Raw genomic sequence first — 21,256 nt, 5'->3', positions numbered from 1 at the left:
ACAAGTATTTTTTGAATCTTGTTTTTCAGCTTTTTGTGTGATGTAACTCATCTGTTACATGAAAGGTTTTTAGTTTTATTTACTAATGAGCTACTTGTTGAGTAAGTTAAATTTCTTCCACTTATCTGAAGTCAAAGTATTATTTAAATTTATCTATAGGCGTTTCCTATTTTTCTAATCAATTCAGTGGAGATCTTTGTCACTGAAGCTTATTTCATGGAATGTTATTTTTATTGTATTTTAAGTGTTCAAGACTATTTCGACTCGGGCAGTGTTGTTTTTTACAGTATTTCTGCTCATTTTGTTTATATATACTGCTTTCTCTTTATTCTTAAGCTGCACTTCTTTGGTTTTCATCTTGAGCTTTTCTTTCTTAACTGTTGTAAATCAGCAAAGATTCATGCATTCTCAGTATCTCATATGCTTGAAGTTTAAATGCTTTTTAAAATAAGAATCCTCAATAGATGCTCACATATAGAAAGTTATACACTTGTAGGAAAGTCCCCAACTTGCACAGTAAGTGTGGTACCTTACCCATATTTTTACTTTCAGCACTTTCCAAACATGGAATGTGGGTTTTATAACCTCACTGCCTGAAACATGTGCTCTAAAACCTGTAGTAAGATGCTTTTTGTATGGGTTATTTCCCTAGCAGGGAAGGTTCTTAACTAACTTATTAACTTAATTGAATCAGTTCTGGTTAGCTGTACTTAAATTCACTGCCTTAATATGGTTTGAGGCTTAGTGAAATAATCTGTTTCACACAGTGAAATGAATATTCCAAATAAGGCCATTTATGTCCTTCAGGAGAGTTTAAATGTGTAAGCCAGAAGAAAAGTGAGATTAGTTATAATGCTAAGACATCTGTTTTATGAAAGAACAAGACTTGGATAATGATAACTTAGTCCTAATAACTTGAATAATCCCTTTAATTCATAGGTCTGGGGATGTGTCCTTATCCCTCTTGTATGAAGAGAGGCAGAGGCACGAAGGCCGTGCACAGGTGCACAGCCCCACTTCATACAAACCCAGGAGTGTGGTCAGGGATTTTGGTTCACTCTGTGCAGTGCTGTCTTTGCTGTGAATGGTCAAGATTCTCACCTGGACACGCTAACTGTTATTATAGTGTTTCTTCTTGGAGAATGTTAACCCTTCCTGTGCTGACTATTGCATGAACCTGTGCTCAGTAGATCCATGCAGAAGCTGAAATCATGGACAGTTTTTACAGTGGTGTGACCACTGTAGCCCACTGATATCGCGTGCAGTGCAGGAGCACGAGCCTTGGAGTTTAAATATGAAGCACATAATCCTGGCTCAAGCTTAGGTGCAAGATTCTTTAAGAGAAACCAAGTGGTGAATGGGTGCCTTGTGTGATAATGACACTGAATCGTGGAAGGGCATCTGTTTTTATAAACAAAACAAAAAAACATCCAATAACTTTTTGAAGCATGTTTGCTTTTGTTATTGGGTAATTTCTGGAACGTTCAGTATTTTGTAGGTGCAGTGAAAATGATCCCCATTGCTGTTTATGCTGTTGGGTTTTTGTTGTACTTTTTGTGCGCTGTTTTCCAGGATATGCTGTTTTGTTTCTGTACGCGTCCCAGCTGGAAGGGCACAAACACTGAATGCGAAGGATTATTGCTGGATGTATGAAGTGCTCAGCTTTGGTGTGCACGGTTGAAAGCTTCTGTCTCTCCCTGACTTTGTTAGAGAAGAGTAAATAAACACTGTGAGAGCACTTGAGCCTCACCATGCTAAAAATTGTGTTGTAGAGAAAACAGAAGCAATTCGTGGGTTATCACAGATGTGTCTCCTCGAGCAAGAAAGCTCTTAATTGCAGAGAAACAATTTGCTGATCAAAAGTGTGCAGTTTGGCTTGAGCGCTCTTCCTGCACTCCTGTAGGGAGGAAAGCCTGAGGTGGAAGCTGTCGAGAGCTGTAGTTACAGCAGCACTGGGGAGAAGCTGTTTGCTGCTTCTCTGTTAAGAGCTGGGCAGACTCCCTGGTCTCAGACACTGGAGATAACTTGCAATGCTTATTTTTTCACTTCATTATTTTATTTAGTTTGTTTGCCATTTTGCAAGAGGCTTTAACGGTTGTTTTTCTTCAAGTCTTCATAAGCTGGACACCTTTTCCTGCCTCTGAGATAAATCTTCAATAGTTATTCATTTAGATAAATTTGAAGCCTTTTCCTATGGGTTTTTATTGACTGATGAGGTGGCAGGGAAGGAGTAATTTCCAGTCAGACACTGACTTGCTGCACTGTGTAAGAGGAAGACAAATGTTCAGAAGGCTTGATGTACCTATGTACTATGCAGTGCATCCAGCTACTCTGCATTCGTGAGGACATTTTTCTTTGTTACAGCTGGCTTCATCTATCTTATGACTTATCTGATGTGAACGAGTTATATCGAGCCTGTAGGCCTTGTTTAGGCAGAGCAGGTGGAGATTTATGAGGTATGTGCTACATTGATCTCAGTTATATGTATCTTAGGCAAAGTTTAATTCAAGCTTTCTGAACCTTGATTAGTGTGAGGTTTATGCGATGTACAAAGTGAACGAAGTAGGACTTTGCAGCTCAAACTATTGGTGTGTATCATGAAGACTGATATTGCCTAGAGACAGTTCTTGAGTCTCTAGCTTTATTCATTGCAGACACTATCAGGGTGTACCTGGGACTGAGATAAAGTGTGCTAGGGTTCAGGAAACAAAGGAATCTTAGAATGTCTCATGTTGGAAGGGACCCTCGGGGATCAGATACAACCTCTTGCTCCTTGCAGGGCCACTCAGAACTCATACCCTGTGTCTGAGAGCACTGTCCGTAATGCTTCTTGAATCCAGGAATCTTGGTGCTGTGGCACCTACCCTGGGAGCCCTTTTTGTGCCCACCACTCTGATCAGAAGAGACCTAGTTTATCATTCTCTCTATGAACGTCTGTAATGGGCTTGTTTAAGCTGTTCAGTAGTTTTTCCTCACTGTCTTTGGGTACTGGAATTCTGCTGTCAAGTCATCTCATTCTCATTCTCCACTGACAGTTTGCACTGAGCTCAAAGTCCTGTCATTGACAGCATTACTGTTTACATTCTGCTGTACTTGATCATTTTCAGCTACAATTAGCAAAGCTTTTGTTATGCACTGGCAATTCTGTTGTCTTAAGCAGCTGGGGCTGGTCAAGGTGCTGCAGAGAAACAGACATGGTCAAACTGTATTTGTGAGTGATATTTCTAGAGGCTGTAGGAATAGACGCTTGATCCTGACTTGTGCTTATTTTGTAAGGGTGCCTCAGGAATGACAGGAGGGGACTGGGTACCACCTGTGCTGCTGTCCTTCACTAGCATTATCAGAGCCCGCCCTTCCCAGCACTTCCAATTGCATCAAGGGATCAAATAATGAAGGAGAAGCTCCTCTTGCATGCAGTTAAGGCCACTTTTGAGGGGAAAAAAAAAAAAAGGATGTTTCATGGGACTCCATGAGAATCATGCTTCTGCCTGAGTTCTCATCATGTTACATATCCTTCATTTTGTACTGTTACTTTCATCCTGTTGTGCTGAACTCTAAGAAAATATTACTCTGCTCACAGAATATTTGCAAAACATCAACCATTTATTAATTTCCAAGTAGTGTCTGAAGTTAGGAGCTATCTTCAAATTTCTTCCTTCTGATTTCAAATCAAGCAAGTTTATGTACATGGTTTTAGACATATATATAAATTATGCAGCTGAAGTCAGGGGAGGTTTGTTCTGTTTACACACAGTATTTCCAGAAGCATTCAGAAAGGTTGCCACGTTTCTTGTACTGCTTCCTGTCCTTCATCAGCAAGCGGCCCAGCAGAGCAATTCGTGGGTGATTTCCATAGAAAGTCTGAAGTCAAACAGAGACAGACAGGTTACTGGTGGCTGCTTAATGTTCCCATTGAGAAAGCATACTCTTAACTACCCCTCAGGTTTAGATGATGTACTTAAAACAGTCTACATCTTCAGTCAAGCAGAAAGGATGCTCTCAATTTACCTACTGGCTGATAGCAGCTCTGATAATATTGCATGGCTTGTGCTGCATTGGGGGGAAAAGGATGCATGGCTTATGCTGGTTGACGTGCAGGGCAGGCCTGCTGAAGTTGGGTACTGACCTTCATTTACAAAGTTGATTTACTGGGGGAGACACACTGGATTTATTTGCATGAAATGCTCAGATTATTTTTTTTTCCTAAATTTGTTTTTATTGTTCTCTTTTTCCCCTGCAAACCTAACTGCCCAGTGATTCCAGCTTCGAGAATATCGTGGCGCATGTTAGCCTACTGTGTTAAATCTGTGGATCTTAAGCGGTGTCTTTGTAACAAGCCCACGTAGTTTAAAACATGGGGTCTTAATTTAGCAAACGGTTATTTACTTACCTCTTTGATATCTTTCCTTGGATTGTAGCTGCTGGAGGTAAGACCTGGGAGAGAGGAGGCAAAATGTTTTGTTGTTTATAAATAGTGGACCTATGTGTGTCTGCTGTGACTGGTGGATGTGTAAACTGTTGGCACTCTGATGCAAGGTGCTTTGGCAAAGCCTCACCTGCCTTATTGTCTTCAACCAGTGTGCCCAAGAGCTCCTGCAGAAACTGAGGCAGGGAGGTACTTTCTGAGCTGCCCAGCTGCTCCAAATTTAGCCTCGAATCTTCATCATCTGCAAGAGGAAGATGGGAGGTGGTTGTTTGATGGAGGCCTTATACCTTTAATTCCAGTTTCATTCCGTTTCAGATGATTTCCAAGCAGGTAAGTTAGCTCCATCTATTGAAAAGGATCTTAAAATCATAAATCACCCATCGTCATTTAATGGATGTTAGAGGGAGTAGCTAGATTTGTGTGGGTTGTTTTGGTTTTTTTTTTTTTGGTTGGTTTATATCTGAATTCCTTTACAAATGAGTTCCTCCACTGGAGCAGTTCTGTGACTGAAGACTAATTTTACTATTGGAGGCTTATTAACTTACTCTATTTGCCACCTTTTAAGTGCAATTAATTGGGAAAAGGACAGGAAAAAATGTTGGGAATCTTAAAGGAGATTTTGGCAGCTGTACTTCCTGGTTTGTTTCTCTTGTCTCTCAGTCAAAGTGTGTACCAGTACTGATATTACTCTTTCTGAAAGTAGGGTTGGTGATACCTGATGGAATTGTTTGGATGTGAATAGAGAATTTGTAGTTCTGTAACTAACCTGTTACCCCAAGGTAGGCTGCAAACAGGAGCCCTTAATGGTTCTACACTTCAGTTATCAGTAAACTTCTCTGCTAATTAACAGCAGCTATTCAAAATAATGGATGCTGAGAGAGAGCTATTGCAAAACTCTTAATTGTGTTGTTTTTTTAGTTGCATTTCTGGATTATTCTGTTGCTTTTACCTGTGCAGATGTGAAACTGTAGCTCCTTTGTGTGATCTATATACAAGAAAAAACACTGCAAATAATTCCTCAACATTTCAATGTTGGTCTGTTATGAAGATATTTGCAAACCTTTGATGTGCAGGCTTAGTTGGTCAGGGCACTTATAGAGCATGGTGGGGGTTGCAGTGTAGGACTGACTGAATAATGTAAGTTCCCTTTTCTGTGCAGAGAGAAGTTTGTATGCATATCCCCATACTGTTTTTCAATTCAGAACAGTGTCAACAGGTGGTGTTGCTTTGAGATTTAAAACAAACAAAACAAACAGTCTTTAGAGAGCTCCACTCCTATCTTACCCTCTTGTATTACTCCTTGTATTTACAAGGAAGATTTAATTAGCCTAACGGGTAGATCCAGCACATTTGTTTGAAGATAAATGGTTAGTTAGCTGGTTCATTTTATGATAAGATAGATGCTGTCCATACTAAGTCATGGCTGCTAGTAAATGGCAAATTGTTTTGTGGAATGTTTGAGAAGATGCTGGCTTAGTAAGTCCAAGTTATACACAGCAAACTAGGGGTGGTGGGTGGATACCTATAAACCAACAACACCTGCACCTTTCACCTGCAGAGCCATTATATTACAGGAGCCTTTTTGTATCTAGCCTTGTGAAAGAGTTCCGTTTTAGAACTGCCTGTTCTTTCAGAGCTCATTTCAGCAATGCGTCCAGCACAGGTCAGGTCTGATAAGGATAACCCTGTAGGCACTGCGTGCAGTTTAATGATACATCTTATTCTGGCTTACAGCATGACATCAAACTTTGAGAACGGCTTTTTCAAGCAAAGATTTATTCTTTCACAGCGTGGAGCGGAGTCTGCATTAGTGCAGGCAGAAGGCATGATGCTTAGTACAAAATCATGCTCAATACAGTGCTATTTTTGTACTTTAAGTCAGGTTTGCCTGCACTTGATGTGAGTAGGAATGCATTAATCCTTGTAGTGGGTTTACCCCCTTAAGAATGCAACTTCAGTTAAGCATAGTTCACTTTAAAGTGCAGCAAGTGCCATTCAGCCAAGTTTCTGTAAATTACCTAATGTCTACTAATGTTGCTTCAAAGATGCAGCATCTGCCAGCTCACGCTCATTCGCTGCAAGTCTCAATTATATTGCCCCTTAGATTTAAAAGCAGCAGAAAGAAATATGTAAAAGCACCCAACAAAATGCCCGTTTTACAGAACTGCTGCCCACCAGTGATATTACTTGTGGCCAGTGTTCTGAAGTCATTCCTGCTTTTTATCCAGCTGACCGGCACAGATAAAGCCCCCCTCTGAAAGCATACCTGCTGCTGCTCTGGTTCTCGCGTTCCGTTTGCTCTCTTATGAGTGCTAAATCCGAAGGGCTTACCTGGGAGTTGATAAGACATCTCGCTGGCGTTGATGACAGGGAGAGAGAAGAGAGGACAGGAGAAGCTGATGATAATGAGACAGCAGAATACCAGCTTATGCATTGTTGCTCCTTTGAATATATTTCGTCTTGTCAACGCCTGTAATTCGGAACTCCAGACTGCTGCCTCTGCTCCCTGTTTCACTCATTATATAGCCACTCATGACCTCATAAATATGGTCATACCCCTTCTCTCCCTCCCCCCCAAAAAAAAGAAATCCAATGAATTTATTGTCTATTGATTGTAAATGGAAACCACTTTGCATTGATGTAATTTTTCAAGGTAACACCTCATGGACAATAAATTTACTGTCTTATAGCTTGATGTACGAAATGGATATTATATCAAACCAAGCACAGTAAAGTTTATAAATCTGGCATAAAGAAAATAACTTCCAGTTATAAATCATGAGTTAACAAAAGGGTCAGACGTTGGCTGAAATGACCAGGGCAGTAAGATTTATGAGCCATAGCAGGCTTGACGCAAAGCATCTGATATGAAAAACTTTTTTTTCTCTCTTGTGAAATAGATGGATGTATCGTTTTTGGGGTTCTTGCGCCAGATGATGCGAAAGGGAAGCAGAGTTAAAGCATCTAGTTCATTCACAAAGAGAACGAAAGTGGAAGGGGCTGGTTTCTTTCTTGTAGCTTTTCGTTTTGTTTGAGATGACTTTATCCAGTGTAGCCCTGGAGATTCGTCTTGGCAGAGAAAGTAGAGCTTCTATGTGGAAACTTACTTGATATGTATAAACTACCTTGGTTGATATTAAACTCTGATCCCTCCCTAGACTGGGAGTCCTTTCTCCATTCTGCTTCATCTTCTGCTTCCTTCACTTGGAAGTAACTTATTTATTCTGTGCATACCAGATAGCTGCTTTTCCAGTTTGCATTTTGCCTTTAAAGTAAATGCAGTAGCTGCCACATGTAATACATAATCTCATAAGGCTAGTCTCTTTCCTTCCATCTAGCATATTTTGCCTTCTCTACTAGAATTTCTTTTTCTTTTAATATCAGAGGAAGAACTCGCTGGACTGGTCCCTCATCCTCATTCCTCATGAAGCATCCTATCTGTCTAGAAACTTCAAACTAAAAAGGAACTTTATGATGATTTTCCTAAAATGGGGGGGAAAAAAAATCTGTTCAGACTTATAATAGCAGTTCATTAATTTCCCTCCTTGCCTTTCATATAAAACACCTGTGCTTTCAAATACTCTTCCAAATACTGTGAAATCTAACTACTGCTACTGTTGTTCTTTCTAAGTTACACAAGAAATGAATTTATCTACTTCCTTTTTTCTTAACATTTCCTTTTGATGATTCATTTTTTAATTGTAAATTCTAGGAGCCACATAACTGTTTTAAAATCAGCGTCACCCCATAAGTTCCAATGCTTTGAGTACAAAGGCAGTGGGGTGGAGGAGGACTTCAGTGGTCCTTTCTCGTTGAACTTCGCTGCTGTCCTTTGTGTACAAACGGGTTCGGTGTTGACTTCGCACACCTGTGGTGTGCGTTCTGTAGCTGTAAAACCTGCTGTGGTGGACTTTGCTGAAGTCAGTGAATGTGGGAAAAGAATTCCCCTACAGAATTATCCTAATGTGTTTTATGTGCCTCTCTCCCTTTGCTCTCCTACGAGAGAAGTAGAGAGGAATTCTCTCTCCTCATCTGAGTCATGTAACTCTTTGTTCCAAAACTGCAGACAGTAATTAGGTTTGATCTGATGCGTGATCTCACAGTTGGTGCTGGATGCTCTGTACAAATGCTTCTCCTTCAGTGAACTATCAATGACAATGGCATTATCAATATTCGCTCTGAGCATCCTCCAAGGAAAGCTAATGAAGCATTCTTCACAAGCAGCTTCTGTCCTTTGTCTTCTCACAAGGAAGACTCAGCCTCTTAGGGCGATCATGAAGTGCGTCATGTAGAAGTTGGGCAGCTTGCCCACGGCTTATTGCCTTTACTCAGCTTTGAAGCTGTCACTTAAACTTTCTTTCCCCTACCAAAATGTCAAAGGCATTTTCCTGAGGGGATGGAGCACACGTCATGATGCAAAGTGAAGAAACAGCTCATCCCAAATAAAGGTACAAAACCCTGAATCCATGGGTGAAGGAAGGAAACGGGAATTGTATTTAATAAAAAAAAAATTAAGGACTGATCTGTAGAGAACTTTTTTAAATTTTATCAAAGGTGCCATTTTTTTATTTTTTTATTTTTTTAAAAAACACAACAAAACAACCTTTTTGTTAGTTCTTGTTTCTGTTAATTGTCTTTCACTTGCTTTGGTTTAATGTAACAGAGCAGCAGGAGTGGGAATACATTACTGAACAAACAAAGAATGGTAAATGCAGATTAACCTAGCATTAAGCAAGTTGTCCTGAATTATCAGAAGAAACAACTATTCTTGATTTAAAGTGATGACTCATGAAAAATAAACTGCCAGTCAAGGGAGGAGAAAATGGGAAAAACTGCCAGCTGTCCACCTTCTGAGTTGAGCACTGAGATTGAAATCTGATCAGTAATGCAAAAGATCTTTCACCTGTTTTAAGCTGCTTTGTGCTAAGTCAGCACAAGATACGTCAAGTAGTGTGGCAGGTGGTGAGAGGAGGAACTTCAGATGAGACAACTTGTGACTGAGCTGCAGTGCTTGTGTGAGGAGCTGCTGCTGGGATATGGAACTCTGTGATTTTTCTGGCTTGCATTTAGTGTGTAGGAAGATAGGCGCGCAGTACAACGTTTTTATATTGGAATTGTAATAGCAGATGAGCTTATCATAAAATCATAGAATGGTTGAGTTGGAAGGGATCTTGAAGCACAGCTGGTTCCAAACACTGCCATGGGCTGGTTGCCCTCCATCAGATCAGCCTGCCCAGGGTTTTAGTGAATTTTTGTCCTCATCACCACTTAAAATTTGTATTTCCTGTTGTGGTTATTATTCAGCTTTGTTACGTGATTATTGCATGGCCACAAAATAACCGTACCTTAGCCACATGTGGCCAGCATCCTTTTTTGAAGATGCTCCTTTTGCCCACTGTGCAAACTGTGATGTGGCACATGCAGTAGGGACTGCAATGTGGAGTGCTTGGTGTGCACAGCAGTGCTTCTGTCTTCTGAAATTCTCTCCAAGTTTTTTGTTTGTTTCTTAAGATCTCAGAGGTTCTGACCTGGGCGTTTTCTTGTTCTGTGATGGGCCAAAGGGTTTGCAGAATTGAGTATCTGTGCGTAACTGTGTGCCTTTGCTGTAAATGAAGGTGGGAGGCCTCCAGACCTTTCTGAAGGTAGTCTGTTTCTCTGTGGAATTGGCAAGTGGTCCAGAAACTGAGTCTGCTACAAGATCACAGCTGCTAAAACATCGCTTCTTGGTTAGTATAGTTTCCACCACTTTGGGAAGAAAAAAAACTTTTTTCTTTTTTTTTTTTTTTTTTCCTCCCCTGCTGGGCTGGCACACTGTAGTCTGGGTATATTCTCCAAGTCAGGCTTGACAAACTGGTCCTTAACTCCCTTATCCTCTCAGTACTGCAGAATTAGCACACTAAAGTTTGGCATGAAGGAAAATAAGTCTGGCGTGACTGGGGCTTGGAAATGCAGCACATCAGTATCTCATGGGAATTGAACTCTGGATAACGCAGTCCCAAACAGAGGAACAGTGACCAGAGCCTGAAATAGGGTTTGTTCCACAAAAGATGTAATGGAACTGACGATGCAATTACAGATCATTTTTAAACCTGAAGCGATGAGAACAGGCACTGTAAGGAACCTTTCTGCACAATGGAACTCTCCCAGCCTTTCTCCCTACCTGGTCAGCACTGCACAGAATGTAGGACAAGGCAGTCTGCTGTAAGGCTGCAGGTCAATGACTGCCCGCAACTGTCCTCCTTTTTCAGACCAGGTGGAGGGCTGGGCTTTGGGCTTGTGTTCTTTTGAGATGTGTGTTTACTTCTGCAGTGTTGCTGCAACCCATTAGTGTGTCCAGGTTGGGCTTCCTTGAAGTGTTCTGGGACGTGTTGTAATAACTGAATTTTTGGAGTCTTTCCAGTATCGCAGTGCAATTCAGGTTGGTTCTGATCCTAGAAACGGTGCACCAGTAATTTCCTGGTGTGAGAACTGAGAGGGGAGAGAACTGTTGGGACTGAACTGGGATAGGCGAGCGCATTCATCTGTTTGGTTTTCTAAATTGAGCTAAATAAACTTTGGGCTTTGTCCCTTACTGGATAAAAAAGCAGTGATAATGAAATTGCTGCCCCAGGAGATGGCGCTGAGAAACCTTCTGAAGAGGCGAGGAGCCCCCGAGGTTGAGTCTGACAGCAGCGGGGTGCGGAATTAACGTTTGGGAGTCTTTGGAGACGGCGTTGGTCCGTTAGCTAAGCAGCAGGCAGGTGGGGGCTGGAACCTGCTGAGGGGGCAGAACAACAGCAATTCCTTCAGAGCCATCCTGCTTTATTTTTCTTTTCAGGTTATTTGCTGTACGCAGCAATGTTGTTTTTAGAGGCGCAGAATCAAACTCTGGTCAAACTTTTTTTGCAGAATACTATCGCTTTTATTTCTCCTGCAACTGAGATTAGAGGACAAACTTCAGGCAGCAGATCAGTGCTTGGCCAAGAGCTACTGACTGATGAAGGAGGTCTCCTAATTGTTGGCATTTTTCTGTCCTACTTAGCGTAGGCAGTAAATGAATGTCTCATACAATTTTTTTTTTTTTGTTGTTTTCTTTCCAATTGCATAATCCCTTTAATCCTTAATTTTTTTTGTTAATTAAATGGAATCTTTGCAGACTCGGTGATTCACATCTCAGGACAAATGTGTGTATTTAACAAGGGGAAAGTTGGCATAGGTCTTACCGAGCAACTTGAGGTTTAAAGCAGTTCTTTCAAGGTTACTGTGCAAATGAATGCCCATTCCTTGGCAGTCAGCCACGCAGGAGCTTCTCTTTGCTGTCTGAGAGATGGATTCCAGTTTTTCAAATAACAGATAACGCTTGTAGCAGGAATGATGTAGGGTAGTATGATTTGTGCTGCCGCAGCACAGCAATCCCTTACCTGCCCCTGGATTCTGAGGCATAATTAATGTGCTGTATGTTCCAGCCTCATCCACACGAGCAGTGTGGTCGTAGGCTGTGCTGCTGGTGAGTGCAGGAAGTTCCTGAGCTGTAATGACAGGAGGTTATTTCTGTGTCTGAGGGCTTCTTGGGTGCAATGCCTGCTTGGATTTCTAAATCCTTAAATTCCCTGCCTGAGGAAGAGATTGGCTTCTTTTCTACTTACTAAAACTGAAATCTGTGTTTTGAGTGAACCTTCAAGTGCTTTCTGTGGTCACTTACACCTGTACTGGTAAAAGGTAATGTATTTATTGAAGTGTACAGTGGCAAAGATCCATTGTTATGACTGGCTATAACAGTACCAGTGTGAATCATAATAAATAAATCAATCTTTGACTTTCTGATGCAATTCCAGCTTGATGAGACATCTGTGGTGCTGAACTGCAATGCTGCAGCTCTTTTGGAGTAAAATAGTTTTTCCCCGTCATTACTTTCATGTACCTTTTCACTCTATTTTCCATTCTAGTTTGAGGAGAAATATTGTACTTCAGATGTTTAATTAAGCTCTGGTTTAGACACTGATGTATAATTCTTATAGGATTCTGTTCTACTCTTTCAAAGTTGTTTTAAGATGTCTACAAATTCTCCATACTGAGTAACAGTAGTGCAGTGCTGCTTTTGTCTGTTTACAGGCCAGTGTAGCATTCTCTTTCAGATTGAATGGTTTATAGTTCTAAATAGATCAACCAAAACTTCGGTGTTGTAAATATGAGAAGGAATTTAAGATAAATGCTGTAGATAAATGCAGTCTCTTTCACCTCTGTTCACCTTCTGCAGTAGCTTTGTTCTAAGCCTGCTGAAACGCGTGCAGGAGCAGAGCTGGCAACATAACCTAAGGTTTGGTTTCAGACTGACTTAAATGGGTGGCTTGAGATTTCATTACAGTTTTGAAAGGGATTGTTTCAGTTCAGATTATGTAAACCAAGAGAAGCTTTAACAGGCTGAAGTCACAACAAATAATTCTTAAATTGATGTAGGTGTGTTTGTGTGGGGTTTTGCACTTGGTTCATCGAATAATAACTGATTTATTTTCTTAATGCAAACAGGAGATACTTGCATTGGTTTCAATGGATTTTGAGCCGGTTTTCCTTTCCATTACAATAAAATGGTTTTCTGTAGTATTGCAGGTAGATCTGTTGCTTTAACTGGCAGGCATCCCGGAGATAGAAGGTGAATGGAAACATAGTAGGTGATATCATAACTAACTCTTACCATGTTGAGGTTAGAAGGAATTTCCATTTCATCTGTCGACTGTTAGAAGCTCTTATTTACAGTGAGGGCATCCAGCAGCCTTGTCCATGCCAGTTCCAGGGACAGAAGGATGCTTCAGCATCTGTCTGTGATACACAGCTAACAAAACAAAAACATCTGCACAAATATCCTGAGGGACAGAGGGCTTCTGTGACAGGTTCTGCAGAAGGCGCCTGTATCGGGGATGCTTCTGAGAGAGAAAATAGGAGGTAAAGCTTATTGACAGAATAAGACTTTGTGTATTTAAGTGAAAATTATCTCCACTTCTTGTGACTTGCTTAAACTGCAAGGAGTGGGCTACACGTTAATTGTTTAATAATCATTTCTCTGAGTTAGATCTCAGAGTGGATCATTTCTTATGGAGAATGCTATGCAATTAGTGGAAGATGACTTCATTTTTAGCAGAGTACTGAAGAACTTTATTTGGGGAATGCACTATACAAGAGAGCATCCTGTGTCTTGTATGATTCAAATAGCATTGATTCTGTTTGGAATCCTGAGTGTGACACCATGTCAGACACGGAGGGATCTTCTGGGAGATTTTATACAGTGTCTGTACTCACTGAACAGTAGGTCTTGTTTTTCCCATTGGAAGTAGACGTGCAATTGAAGGATGGTAAATTGAAGTGGAAGGAGGTGGTCCTTATGGTGAGCAAGAGATGCTTGTTGCTAGGGCAAGGCATAAAAGACCTGATAAAGGGCTGAAATTAGGAACTCATAATATGCATTTTGAAGTGATATATGTTTGTGTGGTTAAGAGCACCTGTTACAATTCAGAGTCTCTCCCCAGATGTATCAGGCATGGAAACACACTGGTGTGTCCTGGTGTTGTTGACCTGTCTGTGGAATGGAGGGCGTGAGGGACAGCAGTCCTTTTGCTTCCCTTAGCCACACAACTCTTGCAGGGGACTATGAGGTCAAGATATCTGACAACCGGAGTGTTCAGTAGTGATGCCAGGAACTGTGCCAGGAAATTGTACTGGTTCTGCAAGCAATAAAAAAGCAGCACGACTCCCTGCTTAAACTTATCTTTCAAGAGCACCTGTCTCCTTTTTCCATGCCTTTAAACTTCTGGTCTGACATCACCAGGGCCTCCACACACAGTCTGGCTAGAAGAGCCCTTCCTGACTTCCAAGAAAAACAAATGGAAATGTGAAATGCTTACATCTGGCATGGCACCTTACCTCATCTTCAGCCAAATGGGGCTGCTCAAGAATCATCATGGAATTCCCAATTCCTTTTTGTTCACTACACAATAAATTAAAAAGACTTGAGAAAAGAAACAGTCACAGACAACGAAACAGAAACTCTCTGAGTTACAGCTCAGTGTTAGGACTGTCTGCACTTCTTTCAGCTAATAAGTGTATTCAGATATTTTGAAGAAAAGGCTACATGTGCAGCCAAGGTGCACGTGAGCATCAAAAGGAGAGGAACAAACTGAAGTTGTTTAGAGCAGTGAGAAGTACTGTGACTGCAGAGATGATTCTAAAGAGCCAAATATTGAGTGGTAATGTTTTTGCCAGTCAGGAGACTTGTAAGTTATAGGATGTGACTAAATGGGAATTAAGTTTCAGATTAAGGCTGTTGGGTAAGCAATAACTGTCTTGTTTACGTTGCTGTTTGGCTCTGGAATTCTTCTGTATAGGAGAAGAAAATGTGAATTTTTTGAACTTATTTCTGCAATGGTTCCAGAGGCAGAAATGTCTCGCAATACTACTTCAGATATGGACCTGAATGGTCCAGAAAGGTGGACTGCTCTAATCAGAATCAACTATCATGTTCAGCCCAAGGCACTTCACACCAGTCATTCTTAATTGCTGAATAGATTATTATCTTCGCTGAGACCTTTAAGTGAAGAAAACTGCTTTAGAGGATGCAATGAAATTTGCAAATTGACGTGCAAAATGCAGTGGCAAAATACGAAAGTCTAACTGCTGCCTTTCTTTCCTAGGAGGAAACATAAGGTACGTTGATTTGTTACGTGTGTACATTAATTCTCATCCTTAATGTGTGAATTGTAAACTAATCACAGGCAGAACTATTTAATCCTATTCTAAGATGTCTATAACTATTGGTGAGTTTTCCTATTCCTTCCCCTCTCCTTCAGTTTGTGAATTTGACTTTATTTATAAGAAAAAAAGACTCAAGGAAAGGAGACTTGGACTCCAGGGCTTCAAAACAAATTATTTATTTACATATACTTAACTTTGGAATTCAGGTTTCTGTACTTACTGTCTAATACACAGAAGAAGTTACAAAAAAGTTACAAAACAGTAGGTTTATTAAAATTACTATGTAAAAAAATCTTAATTTTGTGCTAATAGACACATAAGCAGTCATTCTTCAGACAACTGTATTTTTTTCAAAACTGAAATTACATAAAGATTACATTACTGAAATTACAAAAATCACCCTTTACCTAAACGTTGATAGGTTTAAATTCTATTTTTGAATAACATTTACTGAAGAAATAAAATATTTGGTTCTGAAAAAGGTTAAAAATGCTGTCACTGCCAGCATTTTCTTTTCTCTTTTAGACCAAAGTAACAGCACTTGATCAGAAAGACAGATACACTGTCTGAGGTTAAAATCTTTCCACCCTTAGAAGAACAGAAATAGTACCAGAAATGTATCACGTTCTACATATACCTCATCTGCAACACATTTACATCACCCAAAAGATGAAAGCTGAATGATGTAGGACTGAGGTGTTGCAGTCTAAGTGTGCAGAAACATCCTTTCCTAAGAGCAAGTCAACCACAGCTTTTCTCAGTATTTCCACTGCCTCTATTAAGGCAATCTCTGCACTACGACAGCAGGTACAAGCTGTTATAAAAAAACTTTGCAGCTCTAGATTTATTTTTTATTTTTTATTTTTTTTACATTTTCCTGTCTCTGACATAAGAGGCTGTGTGGTGGTCAGGCCAGATCTGTTTCCATGGCTGCTGGCAACTGAAAGTCTGAGATGAGATCTGTGTTTGCAGAAGAAACCCAACACTGCTGGGTTTGGGCTATGCTTTGAGAGGAGCTGCAGCTCCAGACTCAGGAGGAGAGCTGGCAACAGTAATGCAGAGACCATGAGTGGCACACACAGCTCTCCTACACCCTACAGATCTCCATTTTAGGGACGAATGCTTTCAGGCTTCGTGTAAGTTATGGCTCAGGCAGCATTTATAAGAGGAGCCAGAATGCCATACTGGCCTTGGTTTTAAGCACAGCAGTACTACTACTGCTTAGAAATATGATTCCCAGTCCCAGATAACAATCAACAAGCTAGAAAAGATGTGCTTTCTCCTTAAATGGACTATTTAGCACTCTGAAATTCACAAATTGAAAGGTTGTGTTCTAAGAGGAAACAAACAGGAGTGACCTGGACAGTCCAATTCTTAGTTCTCCAAGAGGTCTCTGAATTCTGTGGATTTGCCACAATCTTGATCTTCTCCTTGTTCCTCCTCAGGGAAGCGGCAGCTGCAGGTCTCTTCCTGGACTGACTGCTCAGGCGTAATCTGCACTGAAGAAAGAGAGCAGATGTTCACTTCCTATTGCTTTTATTCAGCCACCCTGTTTCACCCTTCCTCAGTCACAACTGGAGGAAGGCAGCAAGAAAAAATCTTCCAGTTGATCCAATAATCTACTTTGGAATTATTCCTCTGCATCGTGATTTGCCAAGAGAAAATTTCTCACAGTTTGTTTCCCCTAATCTCACAGGGCTGTTTGCCACACTATATTCCAACCAATGTAATGAGGGATACAGCAGAAAGCTAGGAAGCAGTGAAATGGAGAAGAGGTGTTGTTTGCTGAGCTTTCATATTTTCATTGCTCTAATTGCTCAGTTCTAGTCTGCAGGGAAGGTCTAAATGCCATCTAAACAGAATGTTGTCTTATGAGGCTAAAAAGCACTGAACTGCACCAAACTTCAAAGGTAGACTTTTGGCAATTGTGAACATTGTATGCTCTCCCTTTGGGAAAAGATCTAAGGAGCTCTTGCAACCTTTTAGAGCTCCTTTACGTCCTTTTAGAATCCTGTGTTTGTATTAAAACATTATCCAAGACAAGGAATACTTATTAAAAGTAAATGAAAAATTACCCAGAGCCAATTAATACTTACTTAAACCTTTGCCTTAGATAGCAAAGCACATTATGTCTAAACTTCTGGTGCGTTTCTTTGAGTTCAAGATGAAAAACATACTTATCTGATGGAGATTTTATAAGGAACCTACACCCAAGTACGTTCGAGTGCCAAGTACAGAAATCGTGTTACTTGTCAGAAGTAGTGACAGAAATACTGTGAGTGAGCTGAGAGGAGGCAATGAAGGCTCAGCATTCACACATTGGAGCTATACAGAGGACACAAAAAACATTCAACTGTAACATTACAACAATCAGAAATTTATACACATGGTCAGCTTCAACAGCAGCTTTCAGAGTCCTATTTCCTGGAGGCAGCAGAGCCTCCTTTATAATTTCCTTTGCTCATTTAAGATGTGTTTATTAAATCTTTTGTCTTTACCAACCAACACTGGCTGCAAAGGACTGAGAAGAAAGTCTTACTTTGGAACTAAGAAAACGCAGTATGTTTTCTTCTTGTCGCTTAACCTATGATTACAGTCAATATCTGGGGTAATACAGATTAGTGTTCTTCAAATAATAGGAAAATTCAGGTAATGTAGGTACTGCAGAGTTCACTGTAAACACAAAAGTATCTGCAGGTAGAGCTGATACCAGAGCTGATAAAATAAGTTAGATGCAATTCATCACAGCTTTGTGCAGAACTTTTGTGTCTCCTGGGAGGGCAGTACTGGTTTCAAGCTGGCTCTGCAACTCTGCAGCAGCAAGTCCTGATTGTTGCTACAGTGCAGTCGTGACTCCAGCTTTGGGTGCAAAGAAGACAGAGGCGTGTTCTTTTCAGTGGTGCCCAGTGCCAGAACAAGAGGCAATGAGCGTTAACTGGAATACAGAAGGCTCTGTCTGTACATCAGGAAGTATTTCTTCACTGTGAGGATGATGGAGCACTGCCACAGGTTGCCCAGAGAGGTTGCAGAATCTCCCTGCTTGCTCTGGGTGTTCCCCTGCGTGAGCAGGGCTGGTTGAACCAGATGACTATTTCTGACTTCCAGAGGAAATTAAAAAAAAACATCATCATCTGTAACTGTTTTTTTAAACATGCTTTAAAAAGATACTTAAAAATGAATTTCTGATTTCTGCCTAGATTGAAAAACAAAAATGGAATCGGAGTGTATCTCACTTACTTTTCTTGAAGACAGCGCGTAGCTTCTTTTTCTGCCAGACGCTGAGGCATACACACAAAGGCAGGAGAAATGCTATGCACAACAGCCCTGCTACAGCGAGAGAAATTCTGATAATGTCCATCTGGAGGTCCCTCCCTAGGAAGAAGCAAACAACAGAACAAAATTCTACTGCATGTAAATTAGCCAGCTTTCTTGTCCCCATCTCAATCGGTCTGCTTCTAAATTAGTCTGCAGTACTGGAAATGGGTATGAGAAAGGAATCCTACTTCCAGTGGTAAGTGAATGAGCAATAGCACGTTTCACAGTTAGTCCTGATTCTTCAGCTCTAAAAGCAACGTTGTACAATGACTCACCTGGCACAGCGATAGGAAATGGAACTGCAGGAGAAGTGGTGGGTAAAGTGGTGGCTAAAGTGGGATTATCTGGACTGTGTTTGCAAACCACATCTTTTGTTGAGGTTCCAGGCTGCAGCACCTGGTTTTCAGAACATCTGAAAAACATTTAAAGAAAGAAAAAGAAAAGCAATGGAAAAAAAATCCAGTCAAGTTAAAGCATTTAGTTGTGTTGCTTACATTGTCCAGTTTTTACAAGAGCCATCAGGCTGATCATTAAAAGTTCCATAGGGGCAAGTCTGGCAACCTGCAACGGACAAGGAGAGGTATGTTAGTACAAGGTGAGTATTTAAAAGAACACATGAAATGTTACTCATGACTGTTCATAGAATTGTTATAAGTTGCTGTGAGTACACAATCATGGAATCACAGTATGGTTGAGTTGAAAGGTTCCTTACAGCCTCTCCATCCCAGCTGTAGGCTGGCTGCCCCTCACCAGCTCAGGCTGCCCAGTGCCCCATCCACCTCTCACTAGGCACCTCCAGGGGCACCCACACTTCTCTGGGTTGCAGTGCCACGGTCTCACCAACCTCTGAGTACAGAACTTCCTCCTAATATCTAATCTAAATCTCCTCTCTTTTAGTTTAGAATTGTTTCCTCCAGTCCTCTTGTTATTGGACCACACAAAAAGTAGGTCTCCCTCCTGCTCATAAGTTCCATCAAATACTGGAGTACAAGGCATGTGTTTCCCTGTGCCCATCCCTGTGAGCTACGTGAGCTTTGTACCAGCATGATACTTGGGTACGGTTTCCTACACGGTGTTGACAAAAGAGCTGTCATGCAAAGGGAACCAATGAGGCACAGTTTCAGGAGCTCAGGAGGTCCTTCATGCAATTTTTTCTGCGCTACACAAGAGGTGGTGAAGGGAGATCGTACCGCTCCCAGTTCTCTCCTTGCCCAGCCCACAGCTTCTGTCACAGCGGGAGCAGCCATCGTCACTGCAGCGATATCCCTCCTTGCACGTGCACTCAGCGTCACTTATTGGTGAACACACCTTTAAGTACTTGAATCTTCCTGGAAGGAGGAAACGAGCATGATGTTACACGTGCTTCAAGCACACACAACCTGGTGCAGCAAAGGTCCAGGTCGTTTGCTCTTACAGAAATTAAGCTGCCCAGCTCAGAGAGAGGTCCAAGAAGTTTGAATTAGAAGGGACCCTTAAAGGTCACTTGGTCCAACGCACTGCAATGCAAGAGACACCCACAGCTCCACCAGGGACTGAGAGCTCCTCCAGCCTGGCCTTGGCTGTTTCCAGGGATGGAGCATCACCACCTGTGCCCAACGTGCTTCACCACCCTTACTTTAAAAAAAACTTCTTCTTTACATCCAATCTTTTTTAGTTCCCTTCATCCTGTCACAGCAGACCCTGGTAAAAGCACTGTCCCCTTCTTTCCTACAGCCCCTTTAGACGCAGACGGGCTGCTCTCAGCTCTCCTCGCAGCCTTCTCTTCTCTGGCTGCACAGCCCAGCTCTCTGTCCGCGCAAGGCGCTGCTCCATCCCTCGGAGCTTTTCTGGCCCTACCGCGGATGCTCTCCTGCAGGTCTGCGTCTGCCCCGTACTGCGAGCCGCTCATCTGGCACAGCGCTGCAGGCGGGGCTCCGTAGCGCAGAGCAGAGGTGCGAATGGCTCCTCCGCGCTGCTGGCCGCGTTGCCATGGGTGCAGCGCACGGCACCTCCGGCTGAGCCCACCCGCCGTCCAGCAGCGCCCCACGAGCGGTAACAACGAGCCGAACGGCAGCTCTTAACCCCTGATACCTTCGCACTTGCGGCACAGTTTGCAGCTGCTGGCTCCCACCGCGCTGGAGAAGGTGTCGGACGGGCACTGCTGGCAGTTCGCTCCCCGCCCGCAGCCCGCGCCGGCCACGAAGGTACCTGCAGGAGAGACACGGAGGCTGTAGAGAAGCGCCGCCGGGGCTCGCAGCGCGGCCCGGCCCGGCGCTCACCCGCGGGGCAGATGGCGGCGCACGGAGCGGCGGCCGCGAGCGCCGGGCTCAGCGCCAACAGCAGCGCGGCGCGCAGCAGCGGGGCGGCCGCTCCCATGGGGTCGGTGTGCGGCGGAGCGGCGCTCCCGAGTGCGCGTGTGGCGGCGGGCAGCGGCCCTTAGAGCCGCCCCCAGCGGGACGGCTGCGTCACCCGGGGGCGGTGGGGAAACCCCGGCCCAGCGGGGCTTTCCGGGCTGCGGCGAGACCCTCGTCCTGCCGGGCAGCGCCCGCGCGGACCGCCACCTCGGCGCTGCCGGGCAGAGACCAGCGCTCCCCGCCGGGGCTTCCCGCTGAGCGTCGAGGAATCCCCGCGGTGGGTGCGGGAGTCCGGCCCGGTGCCGTCCCGCGTGGTGCGGGGTGACCGGCTGCGAGCGGCCGCAGAGGGTGGAGGGGAGACATCGCGAGCCGCCCCCCCCCCCGGAGCGTGGAAACAAACCGCGCCGTGGGCGGCAGCGCGGGACGAAGCGCAGCGCCGCAATGGGCGAGAGGCGTCGCT

The 21,256-nt window shown here is 42.8% G+C and overlaps 2 protein-coding genes across 3 annotated transcripts; both read right to left on the bottom strand.

Moving 5' to 3' along the window:
- Positions 1 to 3,744: 3,744 nt before the first annotated feature.
- On the bottom strand, positions 3,745 to 6,860 carry UTS2 (urotensin 2). Its single transcript, XM_052691653.1, has 4 exons — positions 6,758 to 6,860; positions 4,557 to 4,667; positions 4,391 to 4,434; positions 3,745 to 3,861 (listed from the first exon to the last, which is right to left on the bottom strand). Exons 1-4 carry the CDS (start codon positions 6,858 to 6,860, stop codon positions 3,745 to 3,747), a joined length of 375 nt encoding a protein of 124 aa, XP_052547613.1.
- Positions 6,861 to 15,308: 8,448 nt separating this feature from the next.
- Positions 15,309 to 21,125, bottom strand: TNFRSF9 (TNF receptor superfamily member 9). 2 transcript variants are annotated; one of them, XM_052691649.1, is made up of 7 exons: positions 20,722 to 21,115; positions 20,534 to 20,650; positions 19,654 to 19,791; positions 18,958 to 19,024; positions 18,739 to 18,875; positions 18,386 to 18,520; positions 15,309 to 16,647 (listed from the first exon to the last, which is right to left on the bottom strand). In XM_052691649.1, the coding sequence occupies exons 1-7, from the start codon at positions 20,816 to 20,818 to the stop codon at positions 16,523 to 16,525; spliced, it is 816 nt and encodes a 271-aa protein (XP_052547609.1). In that variant the 5' UTR covers positions 20,819 to 21,115; the 3' UTR covers positions 15,309 to 16,522. The 2 variants fall into 2 exon arrangements, with proteins under 2 accessions (XP_052547609.1, XP_052547610.1); XM_052691650.1 differs by having other exon boundaries at positions 16,526 to 16,642; positions 20,722 to 21,125.
- Between the last annotated feature and the right edge of the window lie 131 nt (positions 21,126 to 21,256).

The sequence above is a fragment of the Tympanuchus pallidicinctus genome, unplaced genomic scaffold (assembly GCF_026119805.1).
Source record: "Tympanuchus pallidicinctus isolate F22 unplaced genomic scaffold, pur_lepc_1.0 scaffold29, whole genome shotgun sequence".
In the NCBI taxonomy this organism is placed as follows: domain Eukaryota; kingdom Metazoa; phylum Chordata; class Aves; order Galliformes; family Phasianidae; genus Tympanuchus; species Tympanuchus pallidicinctus.
Note: the sequence above shows the minus strand (reverse complement) of the source record. Positions and strands in the feature narration are given on the sequence as shown.

What these genes read in the sequence shown, in the direction of transcription:
- TNFRSF9 (XM_052691649.1), bottom strand. Translation starts at nt 20,818, where the DNA reads ATGGGAGCGGCCGCCCCGCTGCTGCGCGCCGCGCTGCTGTTGGCGCTG. An exon ending in ACTGTGCCGCAAGTGCGAAG is followed by an intron (nt 19,792 to 20,533) that starts GTATCAGGGGTT and finishes TCCTCCTTCCAG; the next exon opens with GAAGATTCAAGTACTTAAAG. An exon ending in CAAGGAGAGAACTGGGAGCG is followed by an intron (nt 19,025 to 19,653) that starts GTACGATCTCCC and finishes TGTCCGTTGCAG; the next exon opens with GTTGCCAGACTTGCCCCTAT.
- UTS2 (XM_052691653.1), bottom strand. Translation starts at nt 6,860, where the DNA reads ATGCATAAGCTGGTATTCTGCTGTCTCATTATCATCAGCTTCTCCTGT. An exon ending in GATGTCTTATCAACTCCCAG is followed by an intron (nt 4,668 to 6,757) that starts GTAAGCCCTTCG and finishes TTCCTCTTGCAG; the next exon opens with ATGATGAAGATTCGAGGCTA. An exon ending in CAAGGAAAGATATCAAAGAG is followed by an intron (nt 3,862 to 4,390) that starts GTAAGTAAATAA and finishes GTTTGACTTCAG; the next exon opens with ACTTTCTATGGAAATCACCC.